The following is a 25,492-nucleotide window of genomic DNA, read 5'->3' as shown; positions in this document are numbered from 1 at the left end:
TCTGAATACTACCCCTGCTACTCATCCATGTGGACAAAGGTAGAGTACTGTCAGGATAGCATTAGCGGATCAAGTGATACAAGCTCTGTGAGTCATTGGTAGAGTAGAAGGTTTGGAAGCCACGGTGAGGTCGCTTAGTTCTCGTTCCGGTTCTCCCTGTCAACAGGGTCAAAGGGCCATCGGTGCAAGACTGGGTCCATGGAGGTACTGTTGTTGGATCTGGGCAAATCTCGACGGCTGTGACAGATGGTGTCGCCGGGGGTTTGCTTCCTTGGACCACCCCGAGATGCTATTCTGATGGATGACTGGCTAGTGGCAGAGATTGGTGGTTCTACCCCATTTCGCCGGAGGGGGGAAAGAGCCTATTTGCACACGGCATGGTAACTGAGCAGGAGGGTCAAACACCCTAGTGATTCGATCCATGGACCCTATGACCCTAAGCCCACCGGTAAAGTGTAATCGGGAGAGAAACATAGAAGAACTGGGGATGAGTTCCGAAACAAGACGGAACGTGCCATGGCTATAATGTGTCCACGAGAGAAAGGAAGACGCTCAAGACTCACCTCGCTTAATACGTGCATCCGGTGCCGGTAGGAAAAAGTTCCTAACTGTCAGGGTGGTTAAACGGTGGAATAAATTGCCTAGAGAGCTTGTGGAATCTCCATCTCTGGAGATATTTAAGAGTAGGTTAGATAAATGTCTATCAGGGATGGTCTAGAAAGTATTTGGTCCTGCCATGAGGACAGGGGACTCGACTCGATGACCTCTCGAGGTCCCTTCCAGTCCTAGAGTCTAAGAATCTATGAAAATCAGGATCCTAAAAATCAGAGTTCAGGGGACTGCATAACTAGAAAAAAAAATACAAGTGATGTCAATAACTTGGCAGCACTGCTCGCACTCTAGTGACAGAGACTACTCCATTTTACTATAATGTTAAATACCTTCCATACCAGAAGTGGAAGCCTGTAGTGACTATGTTGATTTCTCAAAGGAGTTCATAAAGTTTAGAGATTAACAAAAGATTTCTCAAAAGGACTGACAAAGGATTAAATCTCTTTCACCTGACAGCCCAACAGTTTCACCTTTGATGTCATCGTCATGACTTTTAGAACATTATATTTCAACTTATTTGAAACTGTTTAAATTATGGACTGGAAACAATTCTGACAAGAGAGAGACCACTATTCAAACTGCAATTGGGTTGTGTTGAAAGGAGATTGCCTTGATCTGTGAAGTTTAGGAACTCCACATGGAGAGAGAGACACTCATATAGAGTTCTCATGCAGCACAAGACCAGTGTGCCTCTAATTTCAGCAAAAGGTGGTGGAAAAAAGGGAACCGTAGATGTTATTATAGATCTCAGTATCTTCTATATGTAAATATACCCATATTTACTCAAATTTTTATTCCTATGCTTTGAAACGGTAGCTTAGGACCTCACAGTTGTATTAGTGACCACAAGAAGATCTCTCTCCCCTTCTCCAATTTAATTCTGTATTGAAATTTTTCTATGTAGTCTTTACCTGCAATACTAACTAGCTATGATAATTAAAACAGTATCTTAGCTCCCAACACTGACACAAGTTACTAAAGTGGTTTTAAATTTAGTTTTTAAATGTTTGTCAGTCAGAGCTGGTTTATGTATTTTTAATTGTTTTACAAACACATAGAAGAGGCTAATCCACCCTGAAAATGTCAAATTGTTTTAATGGCCACTTGAATTGCACTTTGGGGGGGGGGGGTAGGGGGAATCTTAAAAACTTACTTTAAAAGAGTATTTTTTCACTTTTCTATAAAAGGCAAAAATGGATCAAATGGATTTTACTTAAATTATCAGGAATTTACCTCTGGGTTAACACCAAACATGGAAATTTCAGCAAGTTATGAAGAACTGAGAAGGGGTATTAATTAAATATTTGGACATATCCATGACTATAATATGTACTACAGCAGTGCCTTCTAGCTATATCTTCTGAGCAACAATCAATGTTTGTGACATTAATTTAGCGGCTGCAGAAGACTCATGTAAGGTTGCTCTTTCATACAGTCACAGGGAAAGTATCCCAATTACAGCTTCGGTAAGATTATACTTTAGCAGATTTAGACACCTGATTGGAATCTCTTCTTTGATGTAAGCGTTCAGAACCTGCTGAGAGAAACGAAATGGGCCAGCTGCTAGGAACACCTTGAGGAAAGGCAGAAATTCTTTTCACAGCATGAAAGGAATGCAATGGCACAAAGAGAAACGATCACAGAGAACTCACAACAGAATCAGGTACTGAAAATAGCACCTAGAGAAGAAATTCATTCCAGGCCTTGCTCAACAGAGCTCAAGAGACAACTTTGGGGGGCCTTTGCATAAACAATAATTGCACAAGTGCCTCAGCATGCAGCAGGTAGTTATAATACAAAGGGAGAAGTATATCTGAGTTCATGGTGTAGTCCTGGGGGAATTCTGCATCAAAAAATTAAAAATCCTATGCACACTTTAAAATTCTGCATATTTTGTCAAAATAATACAATATAATCACAGCATTTTCAATTATTTGCTGACAAGTATTTTTAAATACATTATCAAAATACTGGAAAATGGTGTGATTATATTGTTATTGTGTTACTTTGTTATTTTGACTAATAAAATGCGCAGAATTTTGCAAAATTTTAAAAGTTTGGTGCACAATTCCCTCAAGAGTATCAGGGTTCTGTGTGGTGCAATCTAGGTGCAGGCAGCTCAGTGTGGGGGAATCTGAATGCCCAGGGGCTTGGTGCGGAGTTCTGGGTGTAGTGGTAATGGGAGTCCACAGAGTAGTCCAGGTGAAGGTAGTTAGGGCTGGGGGAGGGCTGGAGGAGTGGGACTTGGTGAGGTGGGGCGTTAGGGTGCAGCTGGTTGGGGCTCAGTGGGATGGGGGTCCAGGTGAGCAGGGCTCCCAATGCAGGGGGTCAGGCTTGACAGGGCAGTGGTTTGGGGGGTTAGTGGGGGAGATCTGGGTGTGGGGAGCTCCTGATGCAAGGGGGGGTTCGGGGGAGGGGTCACTGTAATGGGAGTGACTCCCTCTGTCTGCCCAACCCCATGCATCCTCAACCAGACCCCCTGCCATGCACACATACTCACCCCACAGTGCAAAACTTCCTGCTGCCAGGGAAAGTTTCTGGGTGTTGATCTTACCCAGACCAGGCTGCACTATGAAGGGAAGAGAAGGGGGAACTCTGTCTCCATCCTCCTCTCCCACCCAGATGGGACTCACATTCCTAGGCAGCGGGGGCATCCCCAGCCCCTCCTCCCCCCAGTGATTTACCTCCCCGCCCCGGCTGCCCAAACAGACATGCCTGAACTGCTGGGGAGGGGTGAGTGAGCACTGGTGAAGCTTCATTTTGCTTCCCCACAGAAACCATTTTCTGCAGAAAATAAAGAGAATCTGTGGGAGATGGGGACATTGTTCTGCTGTGAAATTCCCCCAGGAATAATAGTAGAAGGGTATGACACGGCACACACAAACAGGTAATGACAGATTTTAATATTTTGCCTGCACATTCCAAAAGTTTACCCACCCCTTTAGTTCACCCTCTCCACCACCACATTTTCTTCTCTTGTCCAGTTCCTTCCTCTGCTTAGTCCCTTTCCCTCAGGGTACAATTAACAAGCAACTGCCCTATGTATACAAGAAAATTATTACCATTCTAACAGAATGGAAAGTCACAGATTTTCTTCAATTTGAAGATGAGTATATATTTGCCTGTATGTGCAATAAACTAAATCAATGCTCCCTATTTGGTTCCTCAGAAACAAGTACCTATCACAGTTCAGTTCACCCTTTGCAGATTTTGAATGCAATTTACATTTGAACTATTTTCTTATTCTTAACCCTCAGGAAAAGGATCACAGATGAACTGATTTTCTTGATAATTTACTGAAAATGAGAACAGATTATTTCAAAAATATCTAGCTTCTGATCTGAATCAATGTCTCCTTGTATCACTCTTGGCTACCTCCTACACAGACTTTCCTCTCCAGCATAGGGATCTCTAAAATGGAGAGAGTGAGCACAATGAGTTCCCGAGAGAATTAAAGAGAGGTATTGTCATGGCACTGCAAAGTAACAATCTTCATCTTTTAGCTAAGTGTTTCACTGGAGTTAAGCAACTTCCCTTACTCTTTCCATCCAAGTGAAGCACCCTGGTATACGCTGAGAGTGTAATTTCAGTAGGCACACTGCAGTACAAAGTAATACATTCCAACCACTTCACCTGCATAACTTAATTCTCACAATCTTTTTTTCAGTAAGAATAGCTTTATTTCATGCATGCTCACCCAGTCAGCAATACTACTGCATAAGTAGTGTGTTGTAACTCTAACTTCTCCATTACTGCTGTCTCTTTAGACATTAAACAAAAACAATTACTAACCTTCCATAACTGTTGTTCTTCAGGATGTGTTGCTCATGTCCATTCCAATGTAGGTGTGCGCATGCCACATGCACCGCTGCCAGAAAGGTTTTTCCCTCAGTGGTATTTGTCACGTCAGCTCTGGTGTCCCCTGAAGTCACGCCCTCATAGCACTGCTATATAGGGCCCTGCCGCCCCACCGCCCTCTCAGTTCCTTCTTGCTGGTTAACTCCGACAGAGAGGTAAGGAGGATGGGTTTTGGAATGGACATGAGCAACATCTCAAAGAACAGTTACAGAAGGTTAACAATCGTTTTTTCTTCTTTGAGAGCTTGCTCATGTCCATTCCAATGCAGATGACTCCCAAGCAGATGCAGTAGGAAGGTTCAGAGTTCAAGGACAAGCAGACTGTAGCATGGCTCTGCCAAATCCAGCATTGTCTCTGGCCTGCTGAGTGACGGCATAGTGAGTTGCAAAAGTGTGTACTGAAGACCAAGTTGCACTCTACAGATACCCTGGATTGGAACTTGTGCCACAAATGCGGTTTAAGATACTTGTGCCCTTGTGATGTGTGCCGTCAGGGCTGGAGCAGGGATTTTCGCCAGATTATAGCTGCACGTGCTACAAGAGGTGATCCACGATGAAATTCTCCAGGCTGAGACTAAGAGCCTTTCTTTCATGCTGTCTGCGGCCACCTCCATGAAATGCTGAGTAGTCTTCCTAAATGATTTAGTCCTTTCTAAGAAGAAGACAAGAGCCAACCTGAAATCTAGTGAATGGAGCCTCTGTCCCTGCCTGTTGGCATGCAGCTTTGGGTAGAAAACCGGAAGAAAAACATCCTGGTTATTGTGGAATTGCAACACTACCTTTGGGAGGAAGACTGGGTGAGGGCGCAGTTGGACCTTGTCCTTGAAGAAGACTGTGTATGGGGGTTCTGAAGTAAGGGTCCTAATTTCTGATACCCTTCTGGCCCAGTTAATGGCCACCAAGAAGGCCACCTTCCAGGACAAGTAGAATAGGCAGCATGTTACCAAGAGTTCAAATGGAGAACCTGTGAGCCTTGACAATACCAGGTTGAGGTCCCAGGGTGGGATCGGCTATCTCACCTGGGGATACAGTCTGTCCAGCCCCTTGACAAAACGACTACGGAGCGTGTTTGCAAAGATGGATCTGCCATTCACCCATGGGTGAAAAGCCGAAACTGCGGCCAGGTGGATCCTAACTGAAGACACTTCTAGCCCATGCTGCTTCAGGTACATCAGACAGTCCAGAATACATGGTACTGATGCTTGCGTGGACAAGAACCCTTTCTGCACTGACCAGGCTGAGAACCTTTTCCACTTTGCCAGATACGTGGCCCTAGTGGATGTCTTTCTGCTCCCTAGAAGAACTTCTCAAACCAGACCTGAGCATGCTAGCTCCAAGGGGTTCAGTTTCCAGGCAGTGAGATGGAGGGACTCAAGCTTTGGGTGATGTAGAAGTCTGTGATCCTATGAGCTGAGATCCCGAACCAAAGGTAAGGTGATTGGTGTTTCCACTAAAAGGTCGAGAAGGTGGTGAACCAATGTTGGTGAGGCCAAGCCAGGGCTACCAGGATCAGTTTCATTCCTTCCTCTCTGATCTTCAGCAGAACCCTCCATTGAGAGGCATGGGGGAAGTAGGAATGCATAGAAGATATGGCTTCTCCAAGGGAGGAGAAACACGTACGCGAGCGAGCCTGGGCTGTGATTCTGCAAGGAACAGAACTGCAGACATTTTGTTGTGTCTGGTCACAAACAGGTCTATCCAGGGAGTTCCCCACCTCTGGAAAATGTCTTTCACAAGGTCTAGGCAGATAGAGCATTTGTGACTGGAGGATGATCTGCTGAGGTGATCCACTACCTCAGGCACTCTCTCACTTCATTGCACCGTGACCCCCTTCTGACAGCAAAAATTACTACGCGACTCCAGGAGGGATGACCAAAGCCTGAGCCTGCCCGAGACCCCGCCTCCCCAGGCAGAGGGGCCAGAGCCAAAGCCCAAGACCCACCAGCCCAGGTGGGGAGAGAGGGGAAGGCAAGGCCAAAGCCAGAGCCCCACCAAAGGGGGAGGCCAAAGCCTGGGGCTTCCCCAAGCAGGGGACCTGTAACCTGAGCCCTGCCATCCAGGGCTGAAGCCCTCAGGTTTTGGCTTTAGCCCAGGGTGATGGGGCTTTGGCCCTGGGCCCTACCAAGTCTAACACCAGCCCTGGTGACCCCATTAAAACGGGGTCAAGACCCACTTTGGGGTCGCAACCCACAGTTTGAGAACTGCTGCACTAGCTCATTCTGTACCCTGGGAGGTAGGCTGCTTCGAGGTGGATTGAGTATGTAGAAGTCCCACAGGCGGAGAGCCTCCTAGCATAGGTGAGAGGAGAATGCTTTACCCTTTCTGTTTACACAGAGCATTGCTGTTGTGTTGTCTGTAAGCACTGATACACATTTGCCTTCCAGTGGGATTGGAACATGTGGCAGGCAAGGTACACTGCCCTGACCTCCCACATGTTGATGTGTAGCAAGAGCTCCGCCTGGGACCAGAGACCCTGAGTTCTGAGAATCCCCAGATGAGCCCCCAAACCCTACACGGAAGCATTGGTGACTAGAGACATTGACAGATGGAGTTTCGAGAATCAGACAGCTGCGTATACTGTCGCCGGATCCATCCACCACAGGAGGGTGTTGATCACTGAAGGGGGAAGTGTGACCACCATATCCAAGAAGTCCCGGCCTGATTGGTATACTGATGCTGGTCAGGCCTGAAGAGGTCTGAGTTGCAATCTTGTGTGTTTCACCACATAAGTACCTGATGCCATATGGCCCAGGAGTTTCAGGCAACTTCTTGCTGTGGTGATGGATGGTTTCTGAGGCTCTCTAAGATCAAAGGCAGGGCCCAGAACTGGGCCTCCAAAAGGAAGATTTTGCCCTGGACAAGTCCAGCACTGTCCCTATGAGGTCTAATCTTTATACGGGGAACAGCCTTGATTTCTGCCTGCTTACCAACAGGCCTAACTTCAGGAAAGTTGACAGTATTAGCAGTATGCCTACCTCCATCTGGGCCCTGGACCAACCTCTGATCAGCCAGTTGTCGAAGTAAGGATATATCTGAACCCTTGTGTTTCCTTAGGAAAGCCACGACAACTGCCATGCACTTTGTGAAAACACAAAGGGCTGCTGATAGGCCGAATGGAAGTACAGTGAATTGGTAGTATACTTGGTTGACAACAAATTGGAGGAATCTTCTGCGGCCTTGGAAGATTGAAATATGGAAGTAGGCACCCTTCAAGTTGAGGGTGGTATACCCGTCCCCTAGATCCAGAGAGGGGATAATGGAGGCCAAGGAGACAGTGCAGAACTTCAGTTTCTTCTGAATCTGTTGTGGTTTTGCAGGTCCAAGATGGGTCTGAGACCACTGTAGGCCTTCGGGATTAGAAAATAAGCATAGTAAGCCTCCCTGCCCCTTAGTTCCGGAGAAACCCTCCTCTACCATTCTCACTTGCGGGAGCATTTGCACTTCCTGGAGTAGAAGCTGCTCTTGAGAGGGTCCGTGAAGAAGGATGGGGAGGGAGGGTGGGAAAGAGGGGAAGAACTGTACTGCAGGGTGTATCCCATTCTCACTGTGCATAGCATGCAACAGTTTGAGGTGATATAGGCCCACACCTGATAGAAGAGGGACAGCCAATTCACAATATTTGGGGAGGATGGATCCAGACACTGTCTTCAGAGTGCCTGTTGGTTGGCAATTCGAAGTCGGAGGCCCCCCTCCCCTGTGGAGTAGCTTTTTCTGCCAAAGAGATCAAACTCCCGGTGTCCTTGGCCTTAGGGGGAGGCCCTTGCTGCCCCTGTCTCTCTCATTTGTTTGCCGCTGATACCACTAGCAATCCCTGGAAGAGGATGGGTGTATAAATATTCAAATCCCTTTGGGGACACAAAATACTTTTTCTCCATCATCTTTTCCGTGGGTTGCAAGGAGGCTGGAGTCTGCCACAGGGCCTTAATGGGTTCCAGAATGGCACTATTCTGAGGCAAAGCGACTCGTGATGGGCCCGAAAGGGACAAGATGTCCACCAAGGAATGGGAGGTTTCTGAGATTTCCTCCACCTGGATTCCCAGGTTCTGGGCTACTCTCCTGAGGAACTCCTGGTGTTCCCTGTGGTCGTCCTGAGTGGACGCAACTGAAGTGCCCACTATCGTCTCATCAGGTAAGGAGGAAGTTAGATGGTTACAGGGCCTTGTTCCTGTCCTTCAGCACCTGGTTTGTTTCCTGGCTCAGTACCAGGTCCTGATCCCTGTACTGAGGAAGCTCTACCCTCTCACGCAATGGAGTACAATCTCCGTGACTGAGACCCTTGGACTGGATGGAAAGGCTATTGCACTGTGCTGGCCAGGCCACTGGTGGGAACCCTGGGCTCATATCAGCCATCAGGTATTGGCAGTCAGACCAGTGCCAGCTCCTGCAGGAGGTGTAGGAATCCATCTCAGAGTCTGACTGCGAGGCGTCATTCCTTGGTGACCACAGAAGAGAAATACTGGTTGGCACCAAAGAGCAGTGCTGGGAGGGGGGAGACGGGTGCTAGGCCATCACCACCGGTTTTCCCTTCAATAGCACCTAGGGCCTCAGTGCCATAGCCGCTCTCATTTTAGATGCCGATTCATGCCTGGTGTGGGATGGCGGTACAGAGAGGACAGTAGCTCCCTTGCTGCCTCAAATGCCTCTGGCATGGATGGAAGCACTGAGTTTGCACTCTGACGGCTCTACCTTGGAGGAGAGTTCAACGGTACCAGACTCGAGGGGTCCCTTCCCTGGTCCAGAGGCAACGGTACTAGGCTGGCAGCGATTGAGTCCGAATGGCCCAGCATGGGTCTCACTCTGCTGGTTTCACAAGTCTTGGAGTTGGGGATGCCTCCAGTTCGTTTTTCTTTGCCTCTCCTGTGGCCCTGGTGACTGAGATCAGTGCCAAGTGTCCCTGTGAGGCATAGTCCTCCTCTGCACCGGACAGCCCTAATGGTTTCGAGAGTCCTGGCACGCAGACATGGAGTCCTTCCTCAGTGCTGGAGAGGCTGAGCTACGCTGCCTGTCTCTCACCATGGAAGAGGTGCTCAGTGCTGAGTTAGCATGATTTGGCTCTGAGGGAGGACAGAGAGCCATCACCACAAGGAGGAACTTGAGTCTCTGGTCCCCTTTCTTTTTGGTACAAGGTCGGAACCCTTTACAAATTCTGCAGCGCTCCCGAAGGTGAGACTCCTCCAAGCACTTAAGGCAAGCAGAGTAGAAGGTCACTGATTGGCATGGGCTTACGGCAAGCCTCACACAACTGAAACCCCAGAGACTGAGGCATGTCTTGGTGCCGGGGAAACCCCGGTGAGCGGGATCTGACTCTATTAACTACTAACGCACACTAAAACTGTACAACTAACCACTATCTATTAACTATACACAGGGAAAAGAAACCAAAGTTCACTGAGGAGAATACTTGTGCCAGTATAAGGAAGAGTAGAAGATGCAGTGACCATCACGGATGGTAAGAAGGAATTGGGGGGCAGCGGGTCGGCAGGACCCTATATAATGGCACTATGAGGGCGTGACTCCAGGGGGCACCAAAGCCTACCCAATGGATATCACTGAGGGAAAAACTTTCCAGTGGCAGTGCACACAGTGTGCACACACCTACATTGGAATGGACATGAGCAAGCATTCAAAGAAGAATCTCTATAACCAATCCCATAGGGCTCTCAGCTATAGTAAATGTTTCCTCAATAATCATTATTGGTATATTGATACAGTATCTGAAGGTGGTAGGCTGGGTTTATAGACAGAACTGAAGCAGAAAGCAAATAGATGAGGTCCTGCAGGACTTCTGGAATACAGCTGTCCCACTGTAGTGGGTATAAGAAGCAGCCCAGGTTACTGATAAAAGAATCCAACAATCCCACCTTGGTATCTCAATTCTTTGTTGACACTAACCAAAAGGATTGTGTTTGCTTCATTTTGTACAGTAGAAAAAGGAAAAAGGGCAAAGATGAGACTGTTTAACACTGCAGTAGACTTTCCTATATACATGTAAATCAGGGAAGCAAGCATGAATTTGTACCTTCTTCAGCTGAGTTTCCATTTTCAGACACTCCTCCTTCTTCTGCTCCAATGCAATTTCTAGAGTCTTGAGCCTGGAATCCTTCTTCAGTCCTGAGGAAGCCAGGGATGAGGCATGTTCCTTCAGATCCAACAGGGAAGCCTAAAACAAGCAAGCAGAACACAACTGTTATTGGGTAAATGATCATTAGGCACAATACCACAACTTTAAATTTCCTTTTTGTCTTTGTTTTCCTGTGTCTTCCACACATAATGTTCTGGTTCCCGCTTTGGAAAATAATCTAGGACAGCTTGGTTCACTTCAGATTCTCAGGGTAAGGGACAAAACCCAGTCAAAACTCCCTTAAAATTCAGTTGCAATGACACGACTGAAGTTTTTTTTTTTTTTAATGGCATTATTATTTTCGTAGTAGTGGTATTAAACAAATCTCCACCTGTCTTTAATGGATTCAACCACTGTATCATAAATTAGACGATGTTCATGTTTTTACTGTGGTAGCGCTTAGGATGTGGAATTCACTAACCCCATCCTACTTTCTCCATAATTCGCAACTTTTCATATATATAAATACAAAATTGCATGGTTTGATTGCATTAATTGTAGTAATTGGAGTTTTAAAATAAAATTGTAGGTAGATTTGAGAGTATAACCCCTGGAGATGAATGGAGGAAATTTATACTTCTACTAGTGAAATTATATTAATTAGTCTGGCTGTTTAGACATGAGACAGCGGTCCATTTTATCAACAGCAAGATGGCTCTTCACACTCACAAGGTCTAGAAATACAACTTGCATAAAGTTGCAGAAGATACAGCAAAATCTGTAGGAAGAACCTTTATCCGTGAATTTTCCATACACACAGGTTTTAGCTGCTTGTGCTCTTAATCTCATGTGCTTAATGAGAAGATGGCATATATGTTGCAGCGAGCTGGGAAGATGCTATTTGTCCTGTCTACTGATTGTAGTTTCACATGTCACTGATCTGCAGCTCTTCTAAAAGCATAGCATCAATAAATCCTTCCTCTTTCTCCCATTTTCTTCAGTATGTTTAATAGACACTAACTAGCTCTATTTCAGAATTACTGAGATCCAGATAAGTGCTGCCAACAACTTTACCAACTCCCAACTTCACTGGGAATGCCAATGATCAAACCACATCATTTAAAGGGACAATGTGGTGAGCCACACCAAAAGGTCTGACACAAGTGTCTCTTCAGTGCATAAACATGTTACAGAATCAAGTCTATAGAACATCCCTTCCCCCCAGACATACCCCCTTTACAATAAACAACTAACAACAGAGAAGGTTAATGTTGCTAGTGTTAACCTCTTTCTCAGAGAGATCTCCTTGCAAGAGGCTGACTTTTTCTTTGAGGTCCTTAAGATCTTTTTTATAGTTGTCAATCTCCTCTTGTTTTTCTCGCTCGTCCCTGTCCCGTTGCTCCTTCAGGCGCTCAATAGTCCGCTCCTGACAAAAGAACACAGTACCCTGTGATGAAAATCCCTTTGAATCAGCTTAACAGGTAAAAATTTTGCTTATTTCTGAGAAGACATCATACCACATCTCTGCTTATTAGTTTAAGGGGAGAAAGTGTGCAAAATATTGCTGGTCATCTCTACTCTCCCCCAACAGACCTCAGGAGGGAAGAAAATATCATGAAACTTCTCTGGTTTCATGATAAAGTCGTCCCAGGTTGCTTGTTACTGCAAACTCTCCAATCACTGAATGCCTAATAATATTATTAGAGTATTATCTCATTTATCCAGCTGCTGACTAAACAAAGTTCAGTCAGGTCACCTGGCAGCAAGAAGCACCAGGCATTACACTCTTACTTATTCAAATCCTATTTTTCCAAAGTTTGCATCCAAAGAGATGCAATATACAAGATGTGAGACATGAAACCAATGGGGGGATGGAATTAGCAATAAAAACAATTCTTCTATACACCAAGCATCAACAGATGCTCATCAGACTTAAAAGCTGATGTGATGTGAGTGTATTCTATTTATAAAATAAGTCTCAACTGCAAGCAAGCACACCAACAAAGCTTTGTATTCCGAGTCTGACAGACTGAGGGAGCCATGGCCCTCTCCCTGAAGGAACTGAGACAAAATATGCAGTAATGCTAAAGAGATCCCTTTTAGGAACAGAACAGACCCAGCTGTTCCCTCAGTCAACAATCCCCTGGTATGCAAGAATGAAAAATGCAATGAGGACAACAGGACAGCAAAGAAAGGATACTGGGCTGTAGTTACATCAGGATCACTGAATTCTGTGTGATTTAGTTTTGAGAACCAAAAATATAAGCTTCAGATGGTGAACTTGAAAAAAAGAAAAAAAAAGACCCTCCCCCCCCCCACCAAAATAAAAAACTATGAAACATATGAGAGAAGAAAAAAATAAAAATAAGACATCAGCCTGACCTGAAAAGGTGAAGAATCCAGGGCCTGTCACCTAGAATGTGGCCTCCAGCAGCAGTGCTAAAGATGCACCGCAGAAAAAGAGGACAGCTCAAGCAATACTCCACAAAGGTCTATACAATATTAGCGCACTATAAGAAGCAGCAATTCTTTTCATAGAGAGTTATATGATGGACCTAATTAGTGGGGTAGCAGCTTGAGGCGTAACTCCCTACAACATGCCATTGTAAAGACAATGCTACAGAATGCCCTCCCCCCAAGTCCTATCCCTAGCATATGTATTGAGAACTGTATTGCTGCCTTAATTCAGATTAGGCCTGTCAACAGCACATGGCTGGTAGTCAAAATATTCTAAGATGTATTCTAGTGAGAAATCCATTATGCTTAACAGCAGCTGCTCCGCCCGGATCAACAGAATCCAGATGGAGGCCCTTACTCCCACAGCTCCTAGAGAACAGTAAATGTCCAGCTACACCGTAAAGGTATCTCTTCTGTTACCTAGAAATCAAGGCAGTGCCAAAAAAGTTTGGATTTACAGAGATGATTAGCAGAATGAATTTTGGATTTAAAGGACTTGTGCCCTTTACACTTACTTTCTCTGCAAGTGCTTCTTCCAGTGTAGTCAAGGCAGTGTCAGTGTTGGTGGTGTCAGCCTGCAGGGATTTTACTCGATCCTTCAAACTGCTCATCTGTTTTTCCTTGTCTCTTAACTGTTCCTGGAGATTTTCAATCTCAATTAAGAAAAGAATTAAGAAGAGTATGAATGAACAAATTTAATGGTATAAAAAGCTTTATAATACGTTCCTACCAGAAATATACAGCTGTTAAAACAGCAACATGACAATTCAGTGTTTAGCAAAGGGAAATACAGTTTCAAATTCACGTGCAAGGATTTATCTCCTAGAATCCTATATCAAAACAGAAAATACAGTTAATGGTAAAGAATATGATTCAAGAATTAGAGCACAAGAACAGAGCACTTGAGGAGAGACAGGGAGCAATATTTTTAATATCTACGAAAGAGAACTCTGAGCAACAGCACAGTGTAAAAATACTTTGAAAGTAACAATGTCAATGAAGGAAAGCAATTATTTGCAATCTTGGAAGATGGTAAGATTAGGTGTAATGTACTGAAAGAAAGGAAGGAAAAGTTTACTTTTGATATTCATGAAAATATTGTCAAAGTAACTGGGAAACTGAATAAACTCCAAAAGGAGATGTTCAAAGAACCATCACTACAGGTATCAAAGAACTGAACATCAGTGGGAATAATTTAGTTAGTATCCTTAAGTAGTTCAAGAATTCTTTCTGAACATAAATGGGAGGCACTTAGTTATGTACACCATCACCTAAACATTTAGAAATTAGGGCAAAAAAGTTTACACAATCATTGTCCTCCCATCTCAAACACAAAACACAAAACTAGCAGATCTCCTTGTCCATGAGACCATCTATACTAGGAAAACCATTTTTATTTTAAATAAAGGGAATTAAAGTATTAGTAATCAGTATGCATCTAAGGCCTTGGCTACACTTCAGAGTTACAGTGCTGTTGGTGGCTTTATAGCACTGTAACTCAGTCCTCGTACACACTGGCAAGGCACATACAGCGCTGTATCTCCGTGGCTACAGCGCTGCTTGTACTCCACCTCCCCGAGAGGAATAAAGAGTATAGCGCTGCTACTGCAGCGCTGGGGCGCCAGTGTAAACAGGGAATAATCTTAGTACGCTGTGACTGACCTCCAGAAGCTTCCCATAATCCTTTTAAGTGAAGGTCCTGCTTTGTTTTGTTGGGATGTCTCTCTTTGTTTTGTTGTGAACTCCGGGCTCCCGAAGCTGCTTATCAAAAAAACAAACACAGCTACTGTTTGCTGTGAATGAGTAGAAGCACGGGGGCTCCCTTTGGAATGCCCACAGCTAGCATTTGCTTGAAGAGAGGGGGAAGGGGGCTTGAGGAGAGAAGCGGTGCGGTGGGTGGGGGGGGGTGTCTGTTTCGGAGCGACTGCTTATCTGGTCTGTGAGGAAAAAAACAAAAAACGGTTATCCACCTTTTAGTAACTCTTGTTCTTCAAGATGTGCTGTTCGTGTCCATTCAAATTAGGTGCGCGAGCTACGTGCACGCCAGCCAGAAGATTTTCCTCTAGCTGTGTCCGTAGGGTCGGCCTGGGCGCCCCCTGGAGTGGCGCCACTATGGTGCCCTATAAAGGGGACCGCCGACCCTCCACCCCCCAGTTCCTTCTTGCCGGCACTCCGACAGAGGGGTAGCAGGGTGGGTGTTGGAATGGACATGAATAACACATCTCGAAGAACAACAGTTACTAAAAGGTGGGTAACTGTTTTTTCTTCTTCGAGTGGTTGTTCATGTCCATTCAAAGCAGGTGACTCACAAGCCTAACCTTAGGAGGTGGGGTTGGAGATCACTGCTGACTGGAGAACTGCACGCCCGAAGCCTGCATCATCCGTAGCCTGGTGCGTGATGGCATAGTGAGAAGAGAACGTGTGGATGGAGGATCACGTGGCCGCTCTACAAATCTCCTGAGTCGGAACCTGAGCCAGGAAAGCCGCAGAGGAGGCCTGCGCCCTAGTGGAGTGGGCCGTGACCGGAGGGACCGGGATCTTAGCTATATGGTAGCATTCCCAGATGCAAGTCGTGATCCACGAAGAGATTTGCTGAGAGGAGACCGGGAGCCCCTTCATCCTTTCTGCCACTGCGACGAAGAGCTGGGTTGAGCGTCTGAACGGCTTGGTACACTCTATGTAAAAAGTCAAGGCCCTGCGGACATCCAGGGAATGTAGCCTCCACTCTTCACTGGAGGCGTGTGGTTTCGGAAAAAAGACCAGGAGAAAGATAGCTTGGTCCATGTGAAACTGTGAAACGACTTTGGGTAGGAAAGCCAGATGATGTCTCAGTTGGACCTCGTCCCTGTAGAAGACTGTGTACGAGGGCTCAGATGTTAACGCTTGAAGCTCCGACACCCGTCGGGCCGAGGTTATTGCCACCAGGATGGGTGGTCTTGTATGACAGGTACAGCAGGGAGCACGAAACCAGAGGCTCAAAGGGAGGCCCCGAGAGGACGGAGAGGACCAGATTCAGGTCCCAAGCAGGAGTCGGCTGACGCACATGTGGGAAGAGCCTGTCCATACCCTTGAGGAAACGCCCAACCTGTGGGTTCACAAACACTGAGGTACCCCTCTCTCCCAGATGAAAGGCGGATATGGCCGCCAAGTGAATGCAAATGGAGTAAAGGGAAAGGCCCAGTTGTCGTAGGTGAAGCAAATAGTCAAGGACAGCGGGAATTGGAACCCCCGGCGGGTTGTGACCCCTCTGACTTGACCAGATGGAGAAGCGCTTCCATTTAGCCAGGTAGGTGACCATAGCTGACGGTTTCCTGCTACCCAGCAGCACCTGCCTGACCTGCTGGGAACACTGCAATTCCACCGGGTTCAGCCATGGAGCATCTAGGCTGTGAGGTGAAGGGACTTGAGGTTCGGATGGCGGAGGAAGTCCCTGTCCTGCATGATCAGGTCCGGGAGCAGGGGCAGCATCAAGGGTGCCTGAACAGACATGTGCAGGAGTGACGTGTACTAATGCTGGCGCGGCCACGCCAGAGCTACCAGGATTACCCTGGCACGATCCTTGCGAATCTTTAAAAGCACCCTGTGTATCAGGGGGATCGGAGGGAAGGCATAGAGCAGGCTGTCCTCCCATGGCTGAAGGAAGGCGTCCAAAAGAGACCCCCGACTGTGGCCCAGAAGGGACCAAAACCGTCGGCACTTCCTGTTTTCCCTGGAGGCAAACAGGTCTAGCCGGGGAAAATCCCAAAGCTGGAAAATTGAGCGCACAACGTCCCATCGGAGGGACCACTCGTGACCCTGGAACGAGCGGCTGAGCGTGTCTGCCAATCCGTTCTGCTCCCCTGGAAGATAGAATACCGTCAGGTGGGTGGCATTGTGGACGCAGAAATCCCACAGCGCGAGGGCTTCCCTGTAGATCCCCCCTGTTTGTTGATATAAAAGACTGCCACCGTGTTGTCCAAAAGGACTGAAACACACCTGCCGGCCAGGTGGGACTGGAAGGTCAAACACGCCAGGGGGACCGCTCTCAACTCCCTGACATTGATATGCAACTTGAGGTCCTCCAGCGACCACAAGCCCTGGGTCCTGAGGCATCCCAGGTGCACTCCCCAACCTTGATCCGAGGCGTCTGTCACCAAGGAGAGGGAGGGCTGTGGGGCAGCAAAGGGAACGCCCATGCAGACTTCCCGTGGGTTGAGCCACCACTGAAGCGAGTGCAGCACCAAGCGGGGAATGGACACCATTGAGTCCAGGGGGTCCCTGTCTGGGCGATAAACTGTCGCCAACCAGGACTGCAGCGGGTGAAGCTGGAGTCTGGTGTGGAGTACCAAATAGGTGCATGTTGTCATGAGGCCCAACAGCCGGAGGCAAACTCGTTCCGTGGTGACCTGGGCGCGCTGCAGTCCGAGGATGAGCTCGGAAATTGCACGGAACCTGGACTCCGGTAGATATGCTTTGGCGTGTGTGAGTCCAGAACTGCTCCTATGAACTCTATGCGTTGCGTCGGAGACAGAGTGGAACTGGCATCATTCAAGAGGAGGCCCAGATCGAGAAAGATCCACCTGATGAACAGCACCTGGGTCTCTACCTGTTCCATGGAGTGGCCCTTTATGAGCCAGTTGTCCAGGTAGGGGAATACCTGGATGCCACGCCTGTGCAGGAAGGCCGCCACGACCGCCATACACTTCGTGAAGACCTGGGGAGTAGCTGACAGCCCAAAAGGGGCCACCGTGAACTGCAGATGGACGCCGGACACGATGAACCTGAGGTACCGGCGATGCCGTGGAATTATGGCGATATGGAAATAGGCGTCCTTTAAATCGAGGGCGGCATACCAATCTCCTGGATCCAGGGAGCGGATGATCAAGGAGAGGGAGATTGAGTTTTCGCACAAACTTGTTCAGCCGCCGCAAGTCTAGGATGGGTCTCAACCCCCTTTTGCCTTTGGTATGAGGAAGTACCGGGAGTAGAAGCCTTTGCCATTGAGCTCCTGCGAGATGTCCTCCACCGCCTCTGCCTTCGTGAGGGACTTCACTTCTTGAACCAGAAGTTGCTCGCGAGGAGGTCAATGAAGAGGGACGAAGAGGGGGGTTGGTGGGGCGGGAGAGAGGAAAACTGGATAGAATATCCCCTCTCTACTGTGTGGAGAACCCATTTGTCCGATGTAATTCTGGAGCAGGCACGGCAGAAGTGGGACAGACGTGACCCAAAGGTAGGGGTGGGAGGATCCAGAGTCTTGATCGGTAAGTCGTCCTCGACCGTACCATCAAATGGGGGTCTAGGCCCAGATGGTGGTCTCGAATGGCCAGACGCCTGGCCAGAGGGGTGACGTTGATGACTCCTCCTGCCATTTCTACGCCGCCTGCGCCCCAGCTCCTGGCAAGCCTGTGGCTGCTATGGGCGAGGGGCCGCCTGCGGCCTAAATTGTCTGCGCTGGGTCGTGGGGGTACGCAAGCCTAGTGAGCCAAGTGTGGCCTTCGAGTCCTTTAAACTATGGAGACGTTTGTCCGTTTTCTCTGAAAACAACGTCTGCCCTTCAAAGGGGAGGTCTTGGATCGTCTGCTGGACCTCATAGGGCAGGCCCGAGACTTGGAGCCAGGCACCCCGTCGCATGACCAAGCCTATGGCCAGAGTGCACGAAGCTGAGTCCGCTGCATCTAAGGCGACCTGGAGGGAGGCTTGAGAGATCAGTTTGCCCTCCTCCACTGGGGCCGAAAATTCTGATCTCGAGTCCTGGGGAAGGAGCTCCGCGAACTTCGACATGGCTGAACACGTGTTGTGGCCATATCAGCTTACTATTGCCTGTTGATTGACAATGCGGAGTTGGAGTCCCCTCATGGAGTATACCTTCCTGCCAAACTGCTCAAGTCTTTTTGCGTCTCTGCTCTTTGGCGCTGACCCCTGAAACCCTTGACGCTCCTGCTGGTAAGCTGCATCTACTACCAGTGAATCCGGGGGAGGGTGGGTGTACAGGTATTCGTGCCCTTTAGAGGGGACGAAGTAGCGCCACTCCGTTCTTTTGGCAGTAGGGGCCAATGAGGCTGGTGTCTGCCATAGGGTGCGGGACGTATCCGCTATCGTCTTTATCAGCGGAAGGGCCACCCTGGATGGCCCTGAGGGGGCTAGGACGTCCACTACAGGGTCCGCGTCCACCTCGATCTCCCCCGCTTGGATTGCGAGGATTTGAGCTGCTCACCGGAGCAATTGCTGGAGAATTTGAGTGTCCTCGAGGGCCGGAGCCACAGCCATGCCTGAGACCGCCCCGTCCGGGGAGGACGACGAAGAGATTATGTGGAGCAGCCCTTCCTCCAGTGCATGCGGCCCCTCGGGGTCCGGCAGCACACAGTACTGAGGTTGCTGTGCCGGTTCCGAGTCCAAATGCGGCACCGCGGCCAGTACCGGGGTCGCCAGTGAGCAACTTGGCGTATCATGCGGTGCCGACAGGGCCCGAACTAAAGCCGCTGCTGGTGCCGCTGCCCCGTTAGGGGGTGCTGAACTTGACAAAGGCACACCCCTGCCTGGCAACGGTGCCGATAGGGGAGGCAGCTGCGCCGGGGCCACCGATGTCGAGGACTCCGAAGCCGATCGTGACCAAGGGCCAAATGCCTGGCCTACCGACTGATGGTAGGCCCAGGGAGTCCAAAACGGCCACTGCAAGGGCGGCTGCCATTGTTGCTGCTACTGCGGGTAACCCTGGTGGCTCGCCCCCGACATCGATCTCCTGCTCCACGACCTGCTGAAGCAATAGGAGTCCACCTCTGAGTCTGAGGTCTCTGAGTAAGAAGACCTGGGGGGAGCAGCACCTGGCGCAGAAGGTGAGCGGTGCCAAAGCGGCAGGGAGCCTCTCCTTTGGTCCTGTGCCACCTTCGCAGCTCGGTGCGGGGAGGGAGGCGATAGCATGGCTGGCTTGCCTTTACATTGTACTGATGGGCAGACCACAGTAGGCAACTCCCTACAATGCGGGGAGGTTGGTGCCAGGATACCCATCAGGTCTGATGCCGCCTCGAACGTCTCCGGCGTCGACGGGGGTGTGTATGTCTCCGCTGAGGCCCGGAGAATTGGGCTGGTCCAGACTCGACCGCCCTCTCTGCGGTGCGGGAGTCGATGGAACCTCGAGGTGCTGTAGCCCAGCCTGTCCACTTAGCCCCACTGGCGGAGTTGGCCTCGGGTCCTGGTGGGGAGACTGATCCCTCACCGGCTTCCTTCTCTTGGCGGGCACGGGCGAAGGTGAGCGGTGCCGCACTGAGGCCGACTTCCTATGACCTGACTCTTCCCGGTGCTGGGTCTTGGACGACTTGGGCTGGGCCCTAAGTCCTGATGCCGGTGTCGGGGCACTCCGCACTGAGGACGACGTGCTGGGGCCCGCCTCGGCCGGCTCTGGGTCCAAGGGTGGTCGCAGGGCCGCCTCCGTAAGGAGGACTCTAAGTCTTTGAGCCCTGTCCTTAAGAGTTTGCGGGCGGAAACCTCTACAGATAGAGCACCGGTCCTTTTGGTGGCTCTCTCCGAGGCACCTCAAGCACGCAGAGTGCGGGTCACGCTTAGGCATGAATTTCCCACAGTCCTCGCAGAGTTTGAACCCGGGGGACCTGGGCATGCCCCAGTGGGCAACGAAGACTGTTGAACTATATACAAAGATCTAACTATCTATATAGATGAATACACGAACTAAATGGTACGGATAGGACATTGCCAGACTGCTATGCAAGAGAAGTTCCAGCTAACCGTCACCAGCGGTAAGAAGGAACTGAGGGGGTGGAGGGTCGGTGGGCTCCTTTATAGGGTGTTGTGGTGGTGCCATTCCAGGGGGCGCCCGGGCCGACCCTACGGACGCTGCTAGGGGAAAATCTTCCGGTTGGCGTGCACGCGGCACGCGCACACCTACATTGAATGACATGAACAACCACTCGAAGAAGAAACAGCTGTTGTTTGCTTTCAGTGAGTGAGAGAGGGGTGGAGGTGGGGGTTGGAACTTGCAAGGCAGCTGCTGACAGTGTCGGCTCCAAAAATCCACTCTCTCCCCCCCACACGCTCCCTGTCACACTCCACACCCCCCTTTTGAAAAGCACGTTGCAGCCACCTGAACGCTGGGATAGCTGCCCATAATGCACTGCTCCCAATGCTGCTACAGATGCTGCAAATGTGACCACAACAGTGCGCTGTCAGCTGTCAGTGTGGACTGACTGCAGCGCTTTCCCTACTCAGCTGTACAAAGACAGGTTTAACTCCCAGCGCTGTACAGCTGCAAGTGTAGCCATATCCTAAGTTTACACTTAAAATTTAAATGTGAGCACATGTCGCCTGAGGACATATTTTAAAGACAGAGAGACAGATATGAAAGGTTACAGTACTGTAACTTGCTGGAAACACAAGTACGAGAAAACTGGAGATACCTCCTTCTTTAAACTCCATTGTACAGATTAAGTCCTTATTAGTATCTGCATGTAGCACTAGTGACACCTGGGGGTTAAACAGAATCAGTCTCATAATGAACTCAAAGAGGTTCTGAAAGAAAAGTTTCTCTTGATATGTGCTCTTACAGATGTCATTGCAGCTCAGCTAAGTCAGGTAACATCTTATGCAGTGGTCCATGTGACTGCTTTCAATCTCATGAGCTTTCAGAGTTCCATCAGCTGTCTAGAAAGATCGACTGTTTAAATAGCCAATAATGAAAATACACTGCAAAGAAATGTGAGAGCTGTTCTTAGATTCCTGTTTACTTCTGAAGGGGAAACACTTTGGGAAGCATGATTCCAACAGGAGGGACAGACAATGCACACAGAAGCTTTCTGCTCTGAGCAAGATACTGCAGGAGAAGCACAGCTAAGCAACTAAACACAGACATGTGTTAACCAGCTGGCCAAGGCGGCATACAAACTGAAAGGCATGTGTTCATTTGCATGACCTTAGTCTAACCAGGATCATGTGACATTTGACTACTGCAGCCCCTCATTACTGCAGAACCGTCTATCTGCATTTACAGAAAGTGGCAGAGTACTACACTTAGTATGAATCTTGTATTTCTAGGTAAAAAAAAAAAAAATGGTTACCTTCTCAAAACTGTTGTTTTTTAAGATGTGTTGCATGTGTCTATTACGCTGTAGCTAACTTTCAAGCTGTTCTCAAAGTGGTGGGGTTTCAAGTCTCATCGGAAGAGGGACTTTATGACTATTTTTCCCACATTTGCTTCTTCCCTTGTGCAGCAGTAGGTGCTTAGTGTCTAGTGAGCAATGTGGATGGAAGAGCGCATTGCTGCCCTATAAATATCCAGAATAAGGACATGTCCCACAAATGCTGCAGAAGCTGAATGATCCCCTGTAGAGCATGCTGTCAGTTTCTCAAGAGGCATTATGTCCTTGGCAGCAACACACAGTGATGCAGCTGATAATCCACTCTGATAGTTGTTTCAGAGCAGCAGCCGTGTTAGTCTGTATCAGCAAAACAATGAGGAGTCCTTGTGGCACCTTAGAGACTAACAAATTTATTTGGGCATAAGCTTTTGTGGGCTAAAATCCACTTCATCAGATGCATGAAGTGAAAAATACAGTAAGAAGAATATATATTCTAGCACATGAAAAGATGGGAGTTGCCTTACCAAGTGTGTGTGTGTGTGGGGGGGGGGGGGGTGCGCCAATACAGTCAAGGTGGATGGCAACCATTCCCAACAGTTGACAAGAAGGTGTGAGTATCAGCAGAGGGAAAATTACTTTTTGTAGTGACCCATCCACTCCCAGTCTTTATTCAGGCTTAATTTGATGGCGTCCAGTTTGCAAATTCATTCCAGTTCTGCAGTTTCTTGTAGGAATCTGTTTTTGAAGTTTTTTTGTTGAAGAATTGCCACTCTGAATAAGTCTGTTACTGAGTGTCCAGGGAGACATTTCAGTCTCCCTGGACACTCCATAAGAGACTTAAATGTGCCCCCACCATTAACAAAATCATGCAAGGGAGAGACTCCCTCAAACATGTGGTCTTGGCTCATCTTCCAGTTCAGAGATGACAATACCCTGTGTCCTGGACACATACAAGCTTATACAGATGGGAAACTTGATTGTGATAGGCTGACTTGAGCCAAGCTTGCATTGCTCTGTAATGGAACCTGGTATGAGGGGTCACATATATGCATGCCACCATGTGACCTATAAGTCTGAGGCAGCTCCTCACTGTGGTTGGTGACTGATCTTTGAGCAATCTGCAGAGGGCTCAAATAGTTTGGAATCTGGCATGAAGCAGAAGTCAAGTCCAGGATCACTCCAATGAACCCTATTTGTAGAGCAGATAATGCTGAGTTGCCTTTGTTTTCAGGCCCAGGATGCTGAACAGTAAGATAGAGACCACTGTCCATTACACTATCAGACATCTGGAATGACCCAGAACCAATCAACTGTCCAGATAAGGATACATTTAGACATCTATGGAGGTAGATTACTACCACTGCCATGTACTTGGTGAAAACCCTCAATACTGTTGACAGATCAGAGGGCAGGTAGGAAAAATCATTACCAATTCACCAACCACGAACCTTAAGAACCTCCTATGACCATTGTGGACTGCCACATGGAAGTAGCCATCCTGTAAGTCAAGGGCAGTATACCAGTCTCTCAGATCTAGGGAAGGGATAATAGTAGTGCGGGACACCACATAGAACTTTAACTTCTTGATGTATTTGTTTAGGATCCAAAGATCTACATTGGGTATGAGACCCCTTTTGGCTTTGGTCATTAGAAACTATTGGGAATAAACACCTGTGCCTTGATAAAGTAGAGGCAATTCTATAACACCCAAAGAACACAGAGTCTGCATTTCTTGTCCTCACACAGACTCACAAGTGGTGTCCCTGAAGGACAGGGAAGGCAGATAGGAAACGGGGACAGCAAATGCAAGGTATGTCTGATTGCACTGTGTTTAGCACCCATTTTTCTGAGGTGATGACATGCCATGCGTGCAGGAAATGGGATAACCTATCTTGGAGGGGAGGGAAAGTGCCAGTAAGATCCATGTGAGTATGCTCTCCTCCACATAGAAGTCAAGCAGGGAAATTGAAGGCCTATGTTTGTCTGGATGATGAGAATGAAGTGGTAGGGGATGGAGGCCTCCTTCTCTGAGACCTTGGTCTCCTTCTGAAATGATCAGCCTGACAGAAGAAGAAATACTGTTTCCTCAACTGGTATTGAGAACAATAGCTAGTTCTCTTCAGAACAGATGTGTACAAACCTAAGGACTTTAGGACTGCTAGGGTCCTTTAGTGTATTAAACTTCATCTGTTTTGGATGAGAATAAGGCATAGCCCTTGAAAAGGAAATAATCTGTTTGCTGCACTTCCACAAGGATGACCAACGACTGCAACCAAGAGGAAGGACACATAGTCATTGCTGTTGACAGAGCCCTCCCAGCAGAATCCTCCACCTCCAGGGAAGTTTACAAAGATGAACAGGAGACCAAATTACTTTCTGCAACAAGAGACTGGAACAGTGTTCCCTCTAATTTTTTACGTCCATGTGCGGAATTAATTTTGTTATGTGCACCAACAGGGAGGTGATGTGTGACGCATGACCTTCATGTTGGTGCACATAACAAAATTCATGTGGTGGGGGTGGGGCTGAGGGCTTCAGAGTGTGGGAAGGAGCTCAGGGCTGGGGCAGAGGGTTGGGGTGTGAGGTGATAAGGGCTCTGGCTGGAGGTGCGGGTTCTGGGGTGGGCCTGGGGCTGAGGGTTTTGGGGTTTGGGAGGGGACTCAGGGCTGGGGCAGAGGGTTGGGATGCAGGGGGTGGGCTCTAGGGTGGGGCCGTGGATGAGGGGTTTGGGGTGCAGGCTGCCCTGGGGAGAGAGGACTCCCCCCCCAGCAGCTTGGGGCTAGGGGAGAGGTGCCTCTCCCTGGCCGCAGCAGCTCTGGCGGGCCTGGGCCAAGGGAAGAGCTCCTCTCCCCTGGCTGTGGCAAGTCCGTGCTGGGGCCTGCGGGAAAGATGCCTCTCCCCCGGCCGCAGTAGGTCCATGCTGGGGCCAGTGGGGAGGGGCAGCTCTCCCCGCCACAGCCCTGAGCAGGGCTTTATAGGGGCTGCACAGCTATGCAGCTGAAAGGGAAGTTAGGACTGGAAATGTTCCCTAGAGCTTTCTGGCAGCTTATTTGCAAGCTGTGATACTAAATAATCATATCTAACAATCTAACAAGAGATCAAGCTTTTTTGCCTCCTTTCCTTTGGGGGTAGCCTTAAGTCCAGCCCTCATGGCTTCTCCAATTCAGTTAGTGAGCTTTATGTAGGTAAAACTGTTCAAATGGAATCAGAGAAACCAGGGAAGTAGCTAGTCTTGACAATCCCTTGGAGGGCACTGGAGCGTATGGCTCAGGTCTGTGAGAATCAGTATGAGCAGTACAAAGGAATGGCAAGCTGAAGGGGGCGTGCTTCCTTCAGTACTGAAATGACTGTGTAGGAGTCCCGCACTCTGGACTTTAAGGAACACGATACTGATTTCTTCTTATGCTTCTGAGGCCGGGACTGCTCCAATGTTCTGTGGA

General features: G+C 48.5%; 1 protein-coding gene across 4 annotated transcripts in view; it reads right to left on the bottom strand.

The window, feature by feature from the left end:
• The window catches only part of ERC1 (ELKS/RAB6-interacting/CAST family member 1), a 633,604-nt gene that overhangs the window by 380,771 nt on the left and 227,341 nt on the right, over nucleotides 1-25,492 (bottom strand). For all 4 annotated transcript variants that reach the window (XM_032796761.2, XM_032796763.2, XM_075069542.1 and 1 more), the window contains 3 exons: nucleotides 13,503-13,640; nucleotides 11,816-11,956; nucleotides 10,489-10,629 (listed from right to left, as the gene is read on the bottom strand). In XM_032796761.2, the coding sequence (XP_032652652.1) occupies nucleotides 10,489-10,629; nucleotides 11,816-11,956; nucleotides 13,503-13,640 (420 nt within the window). The remainder of the gene's footprint in view (nucleotides 1-10,488; nucleotides 10,630-11,815; nucleotides 11,957-13,502; nucleotides 13,641-25,492) is intronic.

The sequence above is a fragment of the Chelonoidis abingdonii genome, chromosome 1 (genome assembly GCF_003597395.2).
Source record: "Chelonoidis abingdonii isolate Lonesome George chromosome 1, CheloAbing_2.0, whole genome shotgun sequence".
NCBI lineage: Eukaryota > Metazoa > Chordata > Testudines > Testudinidae > Chelonoidis > Chelonoidis abingdonii.
Note: the sequence above shows the minus strand (reverse complement) of the source record. Positions and strands in the feature narration are given on the sequence as shown.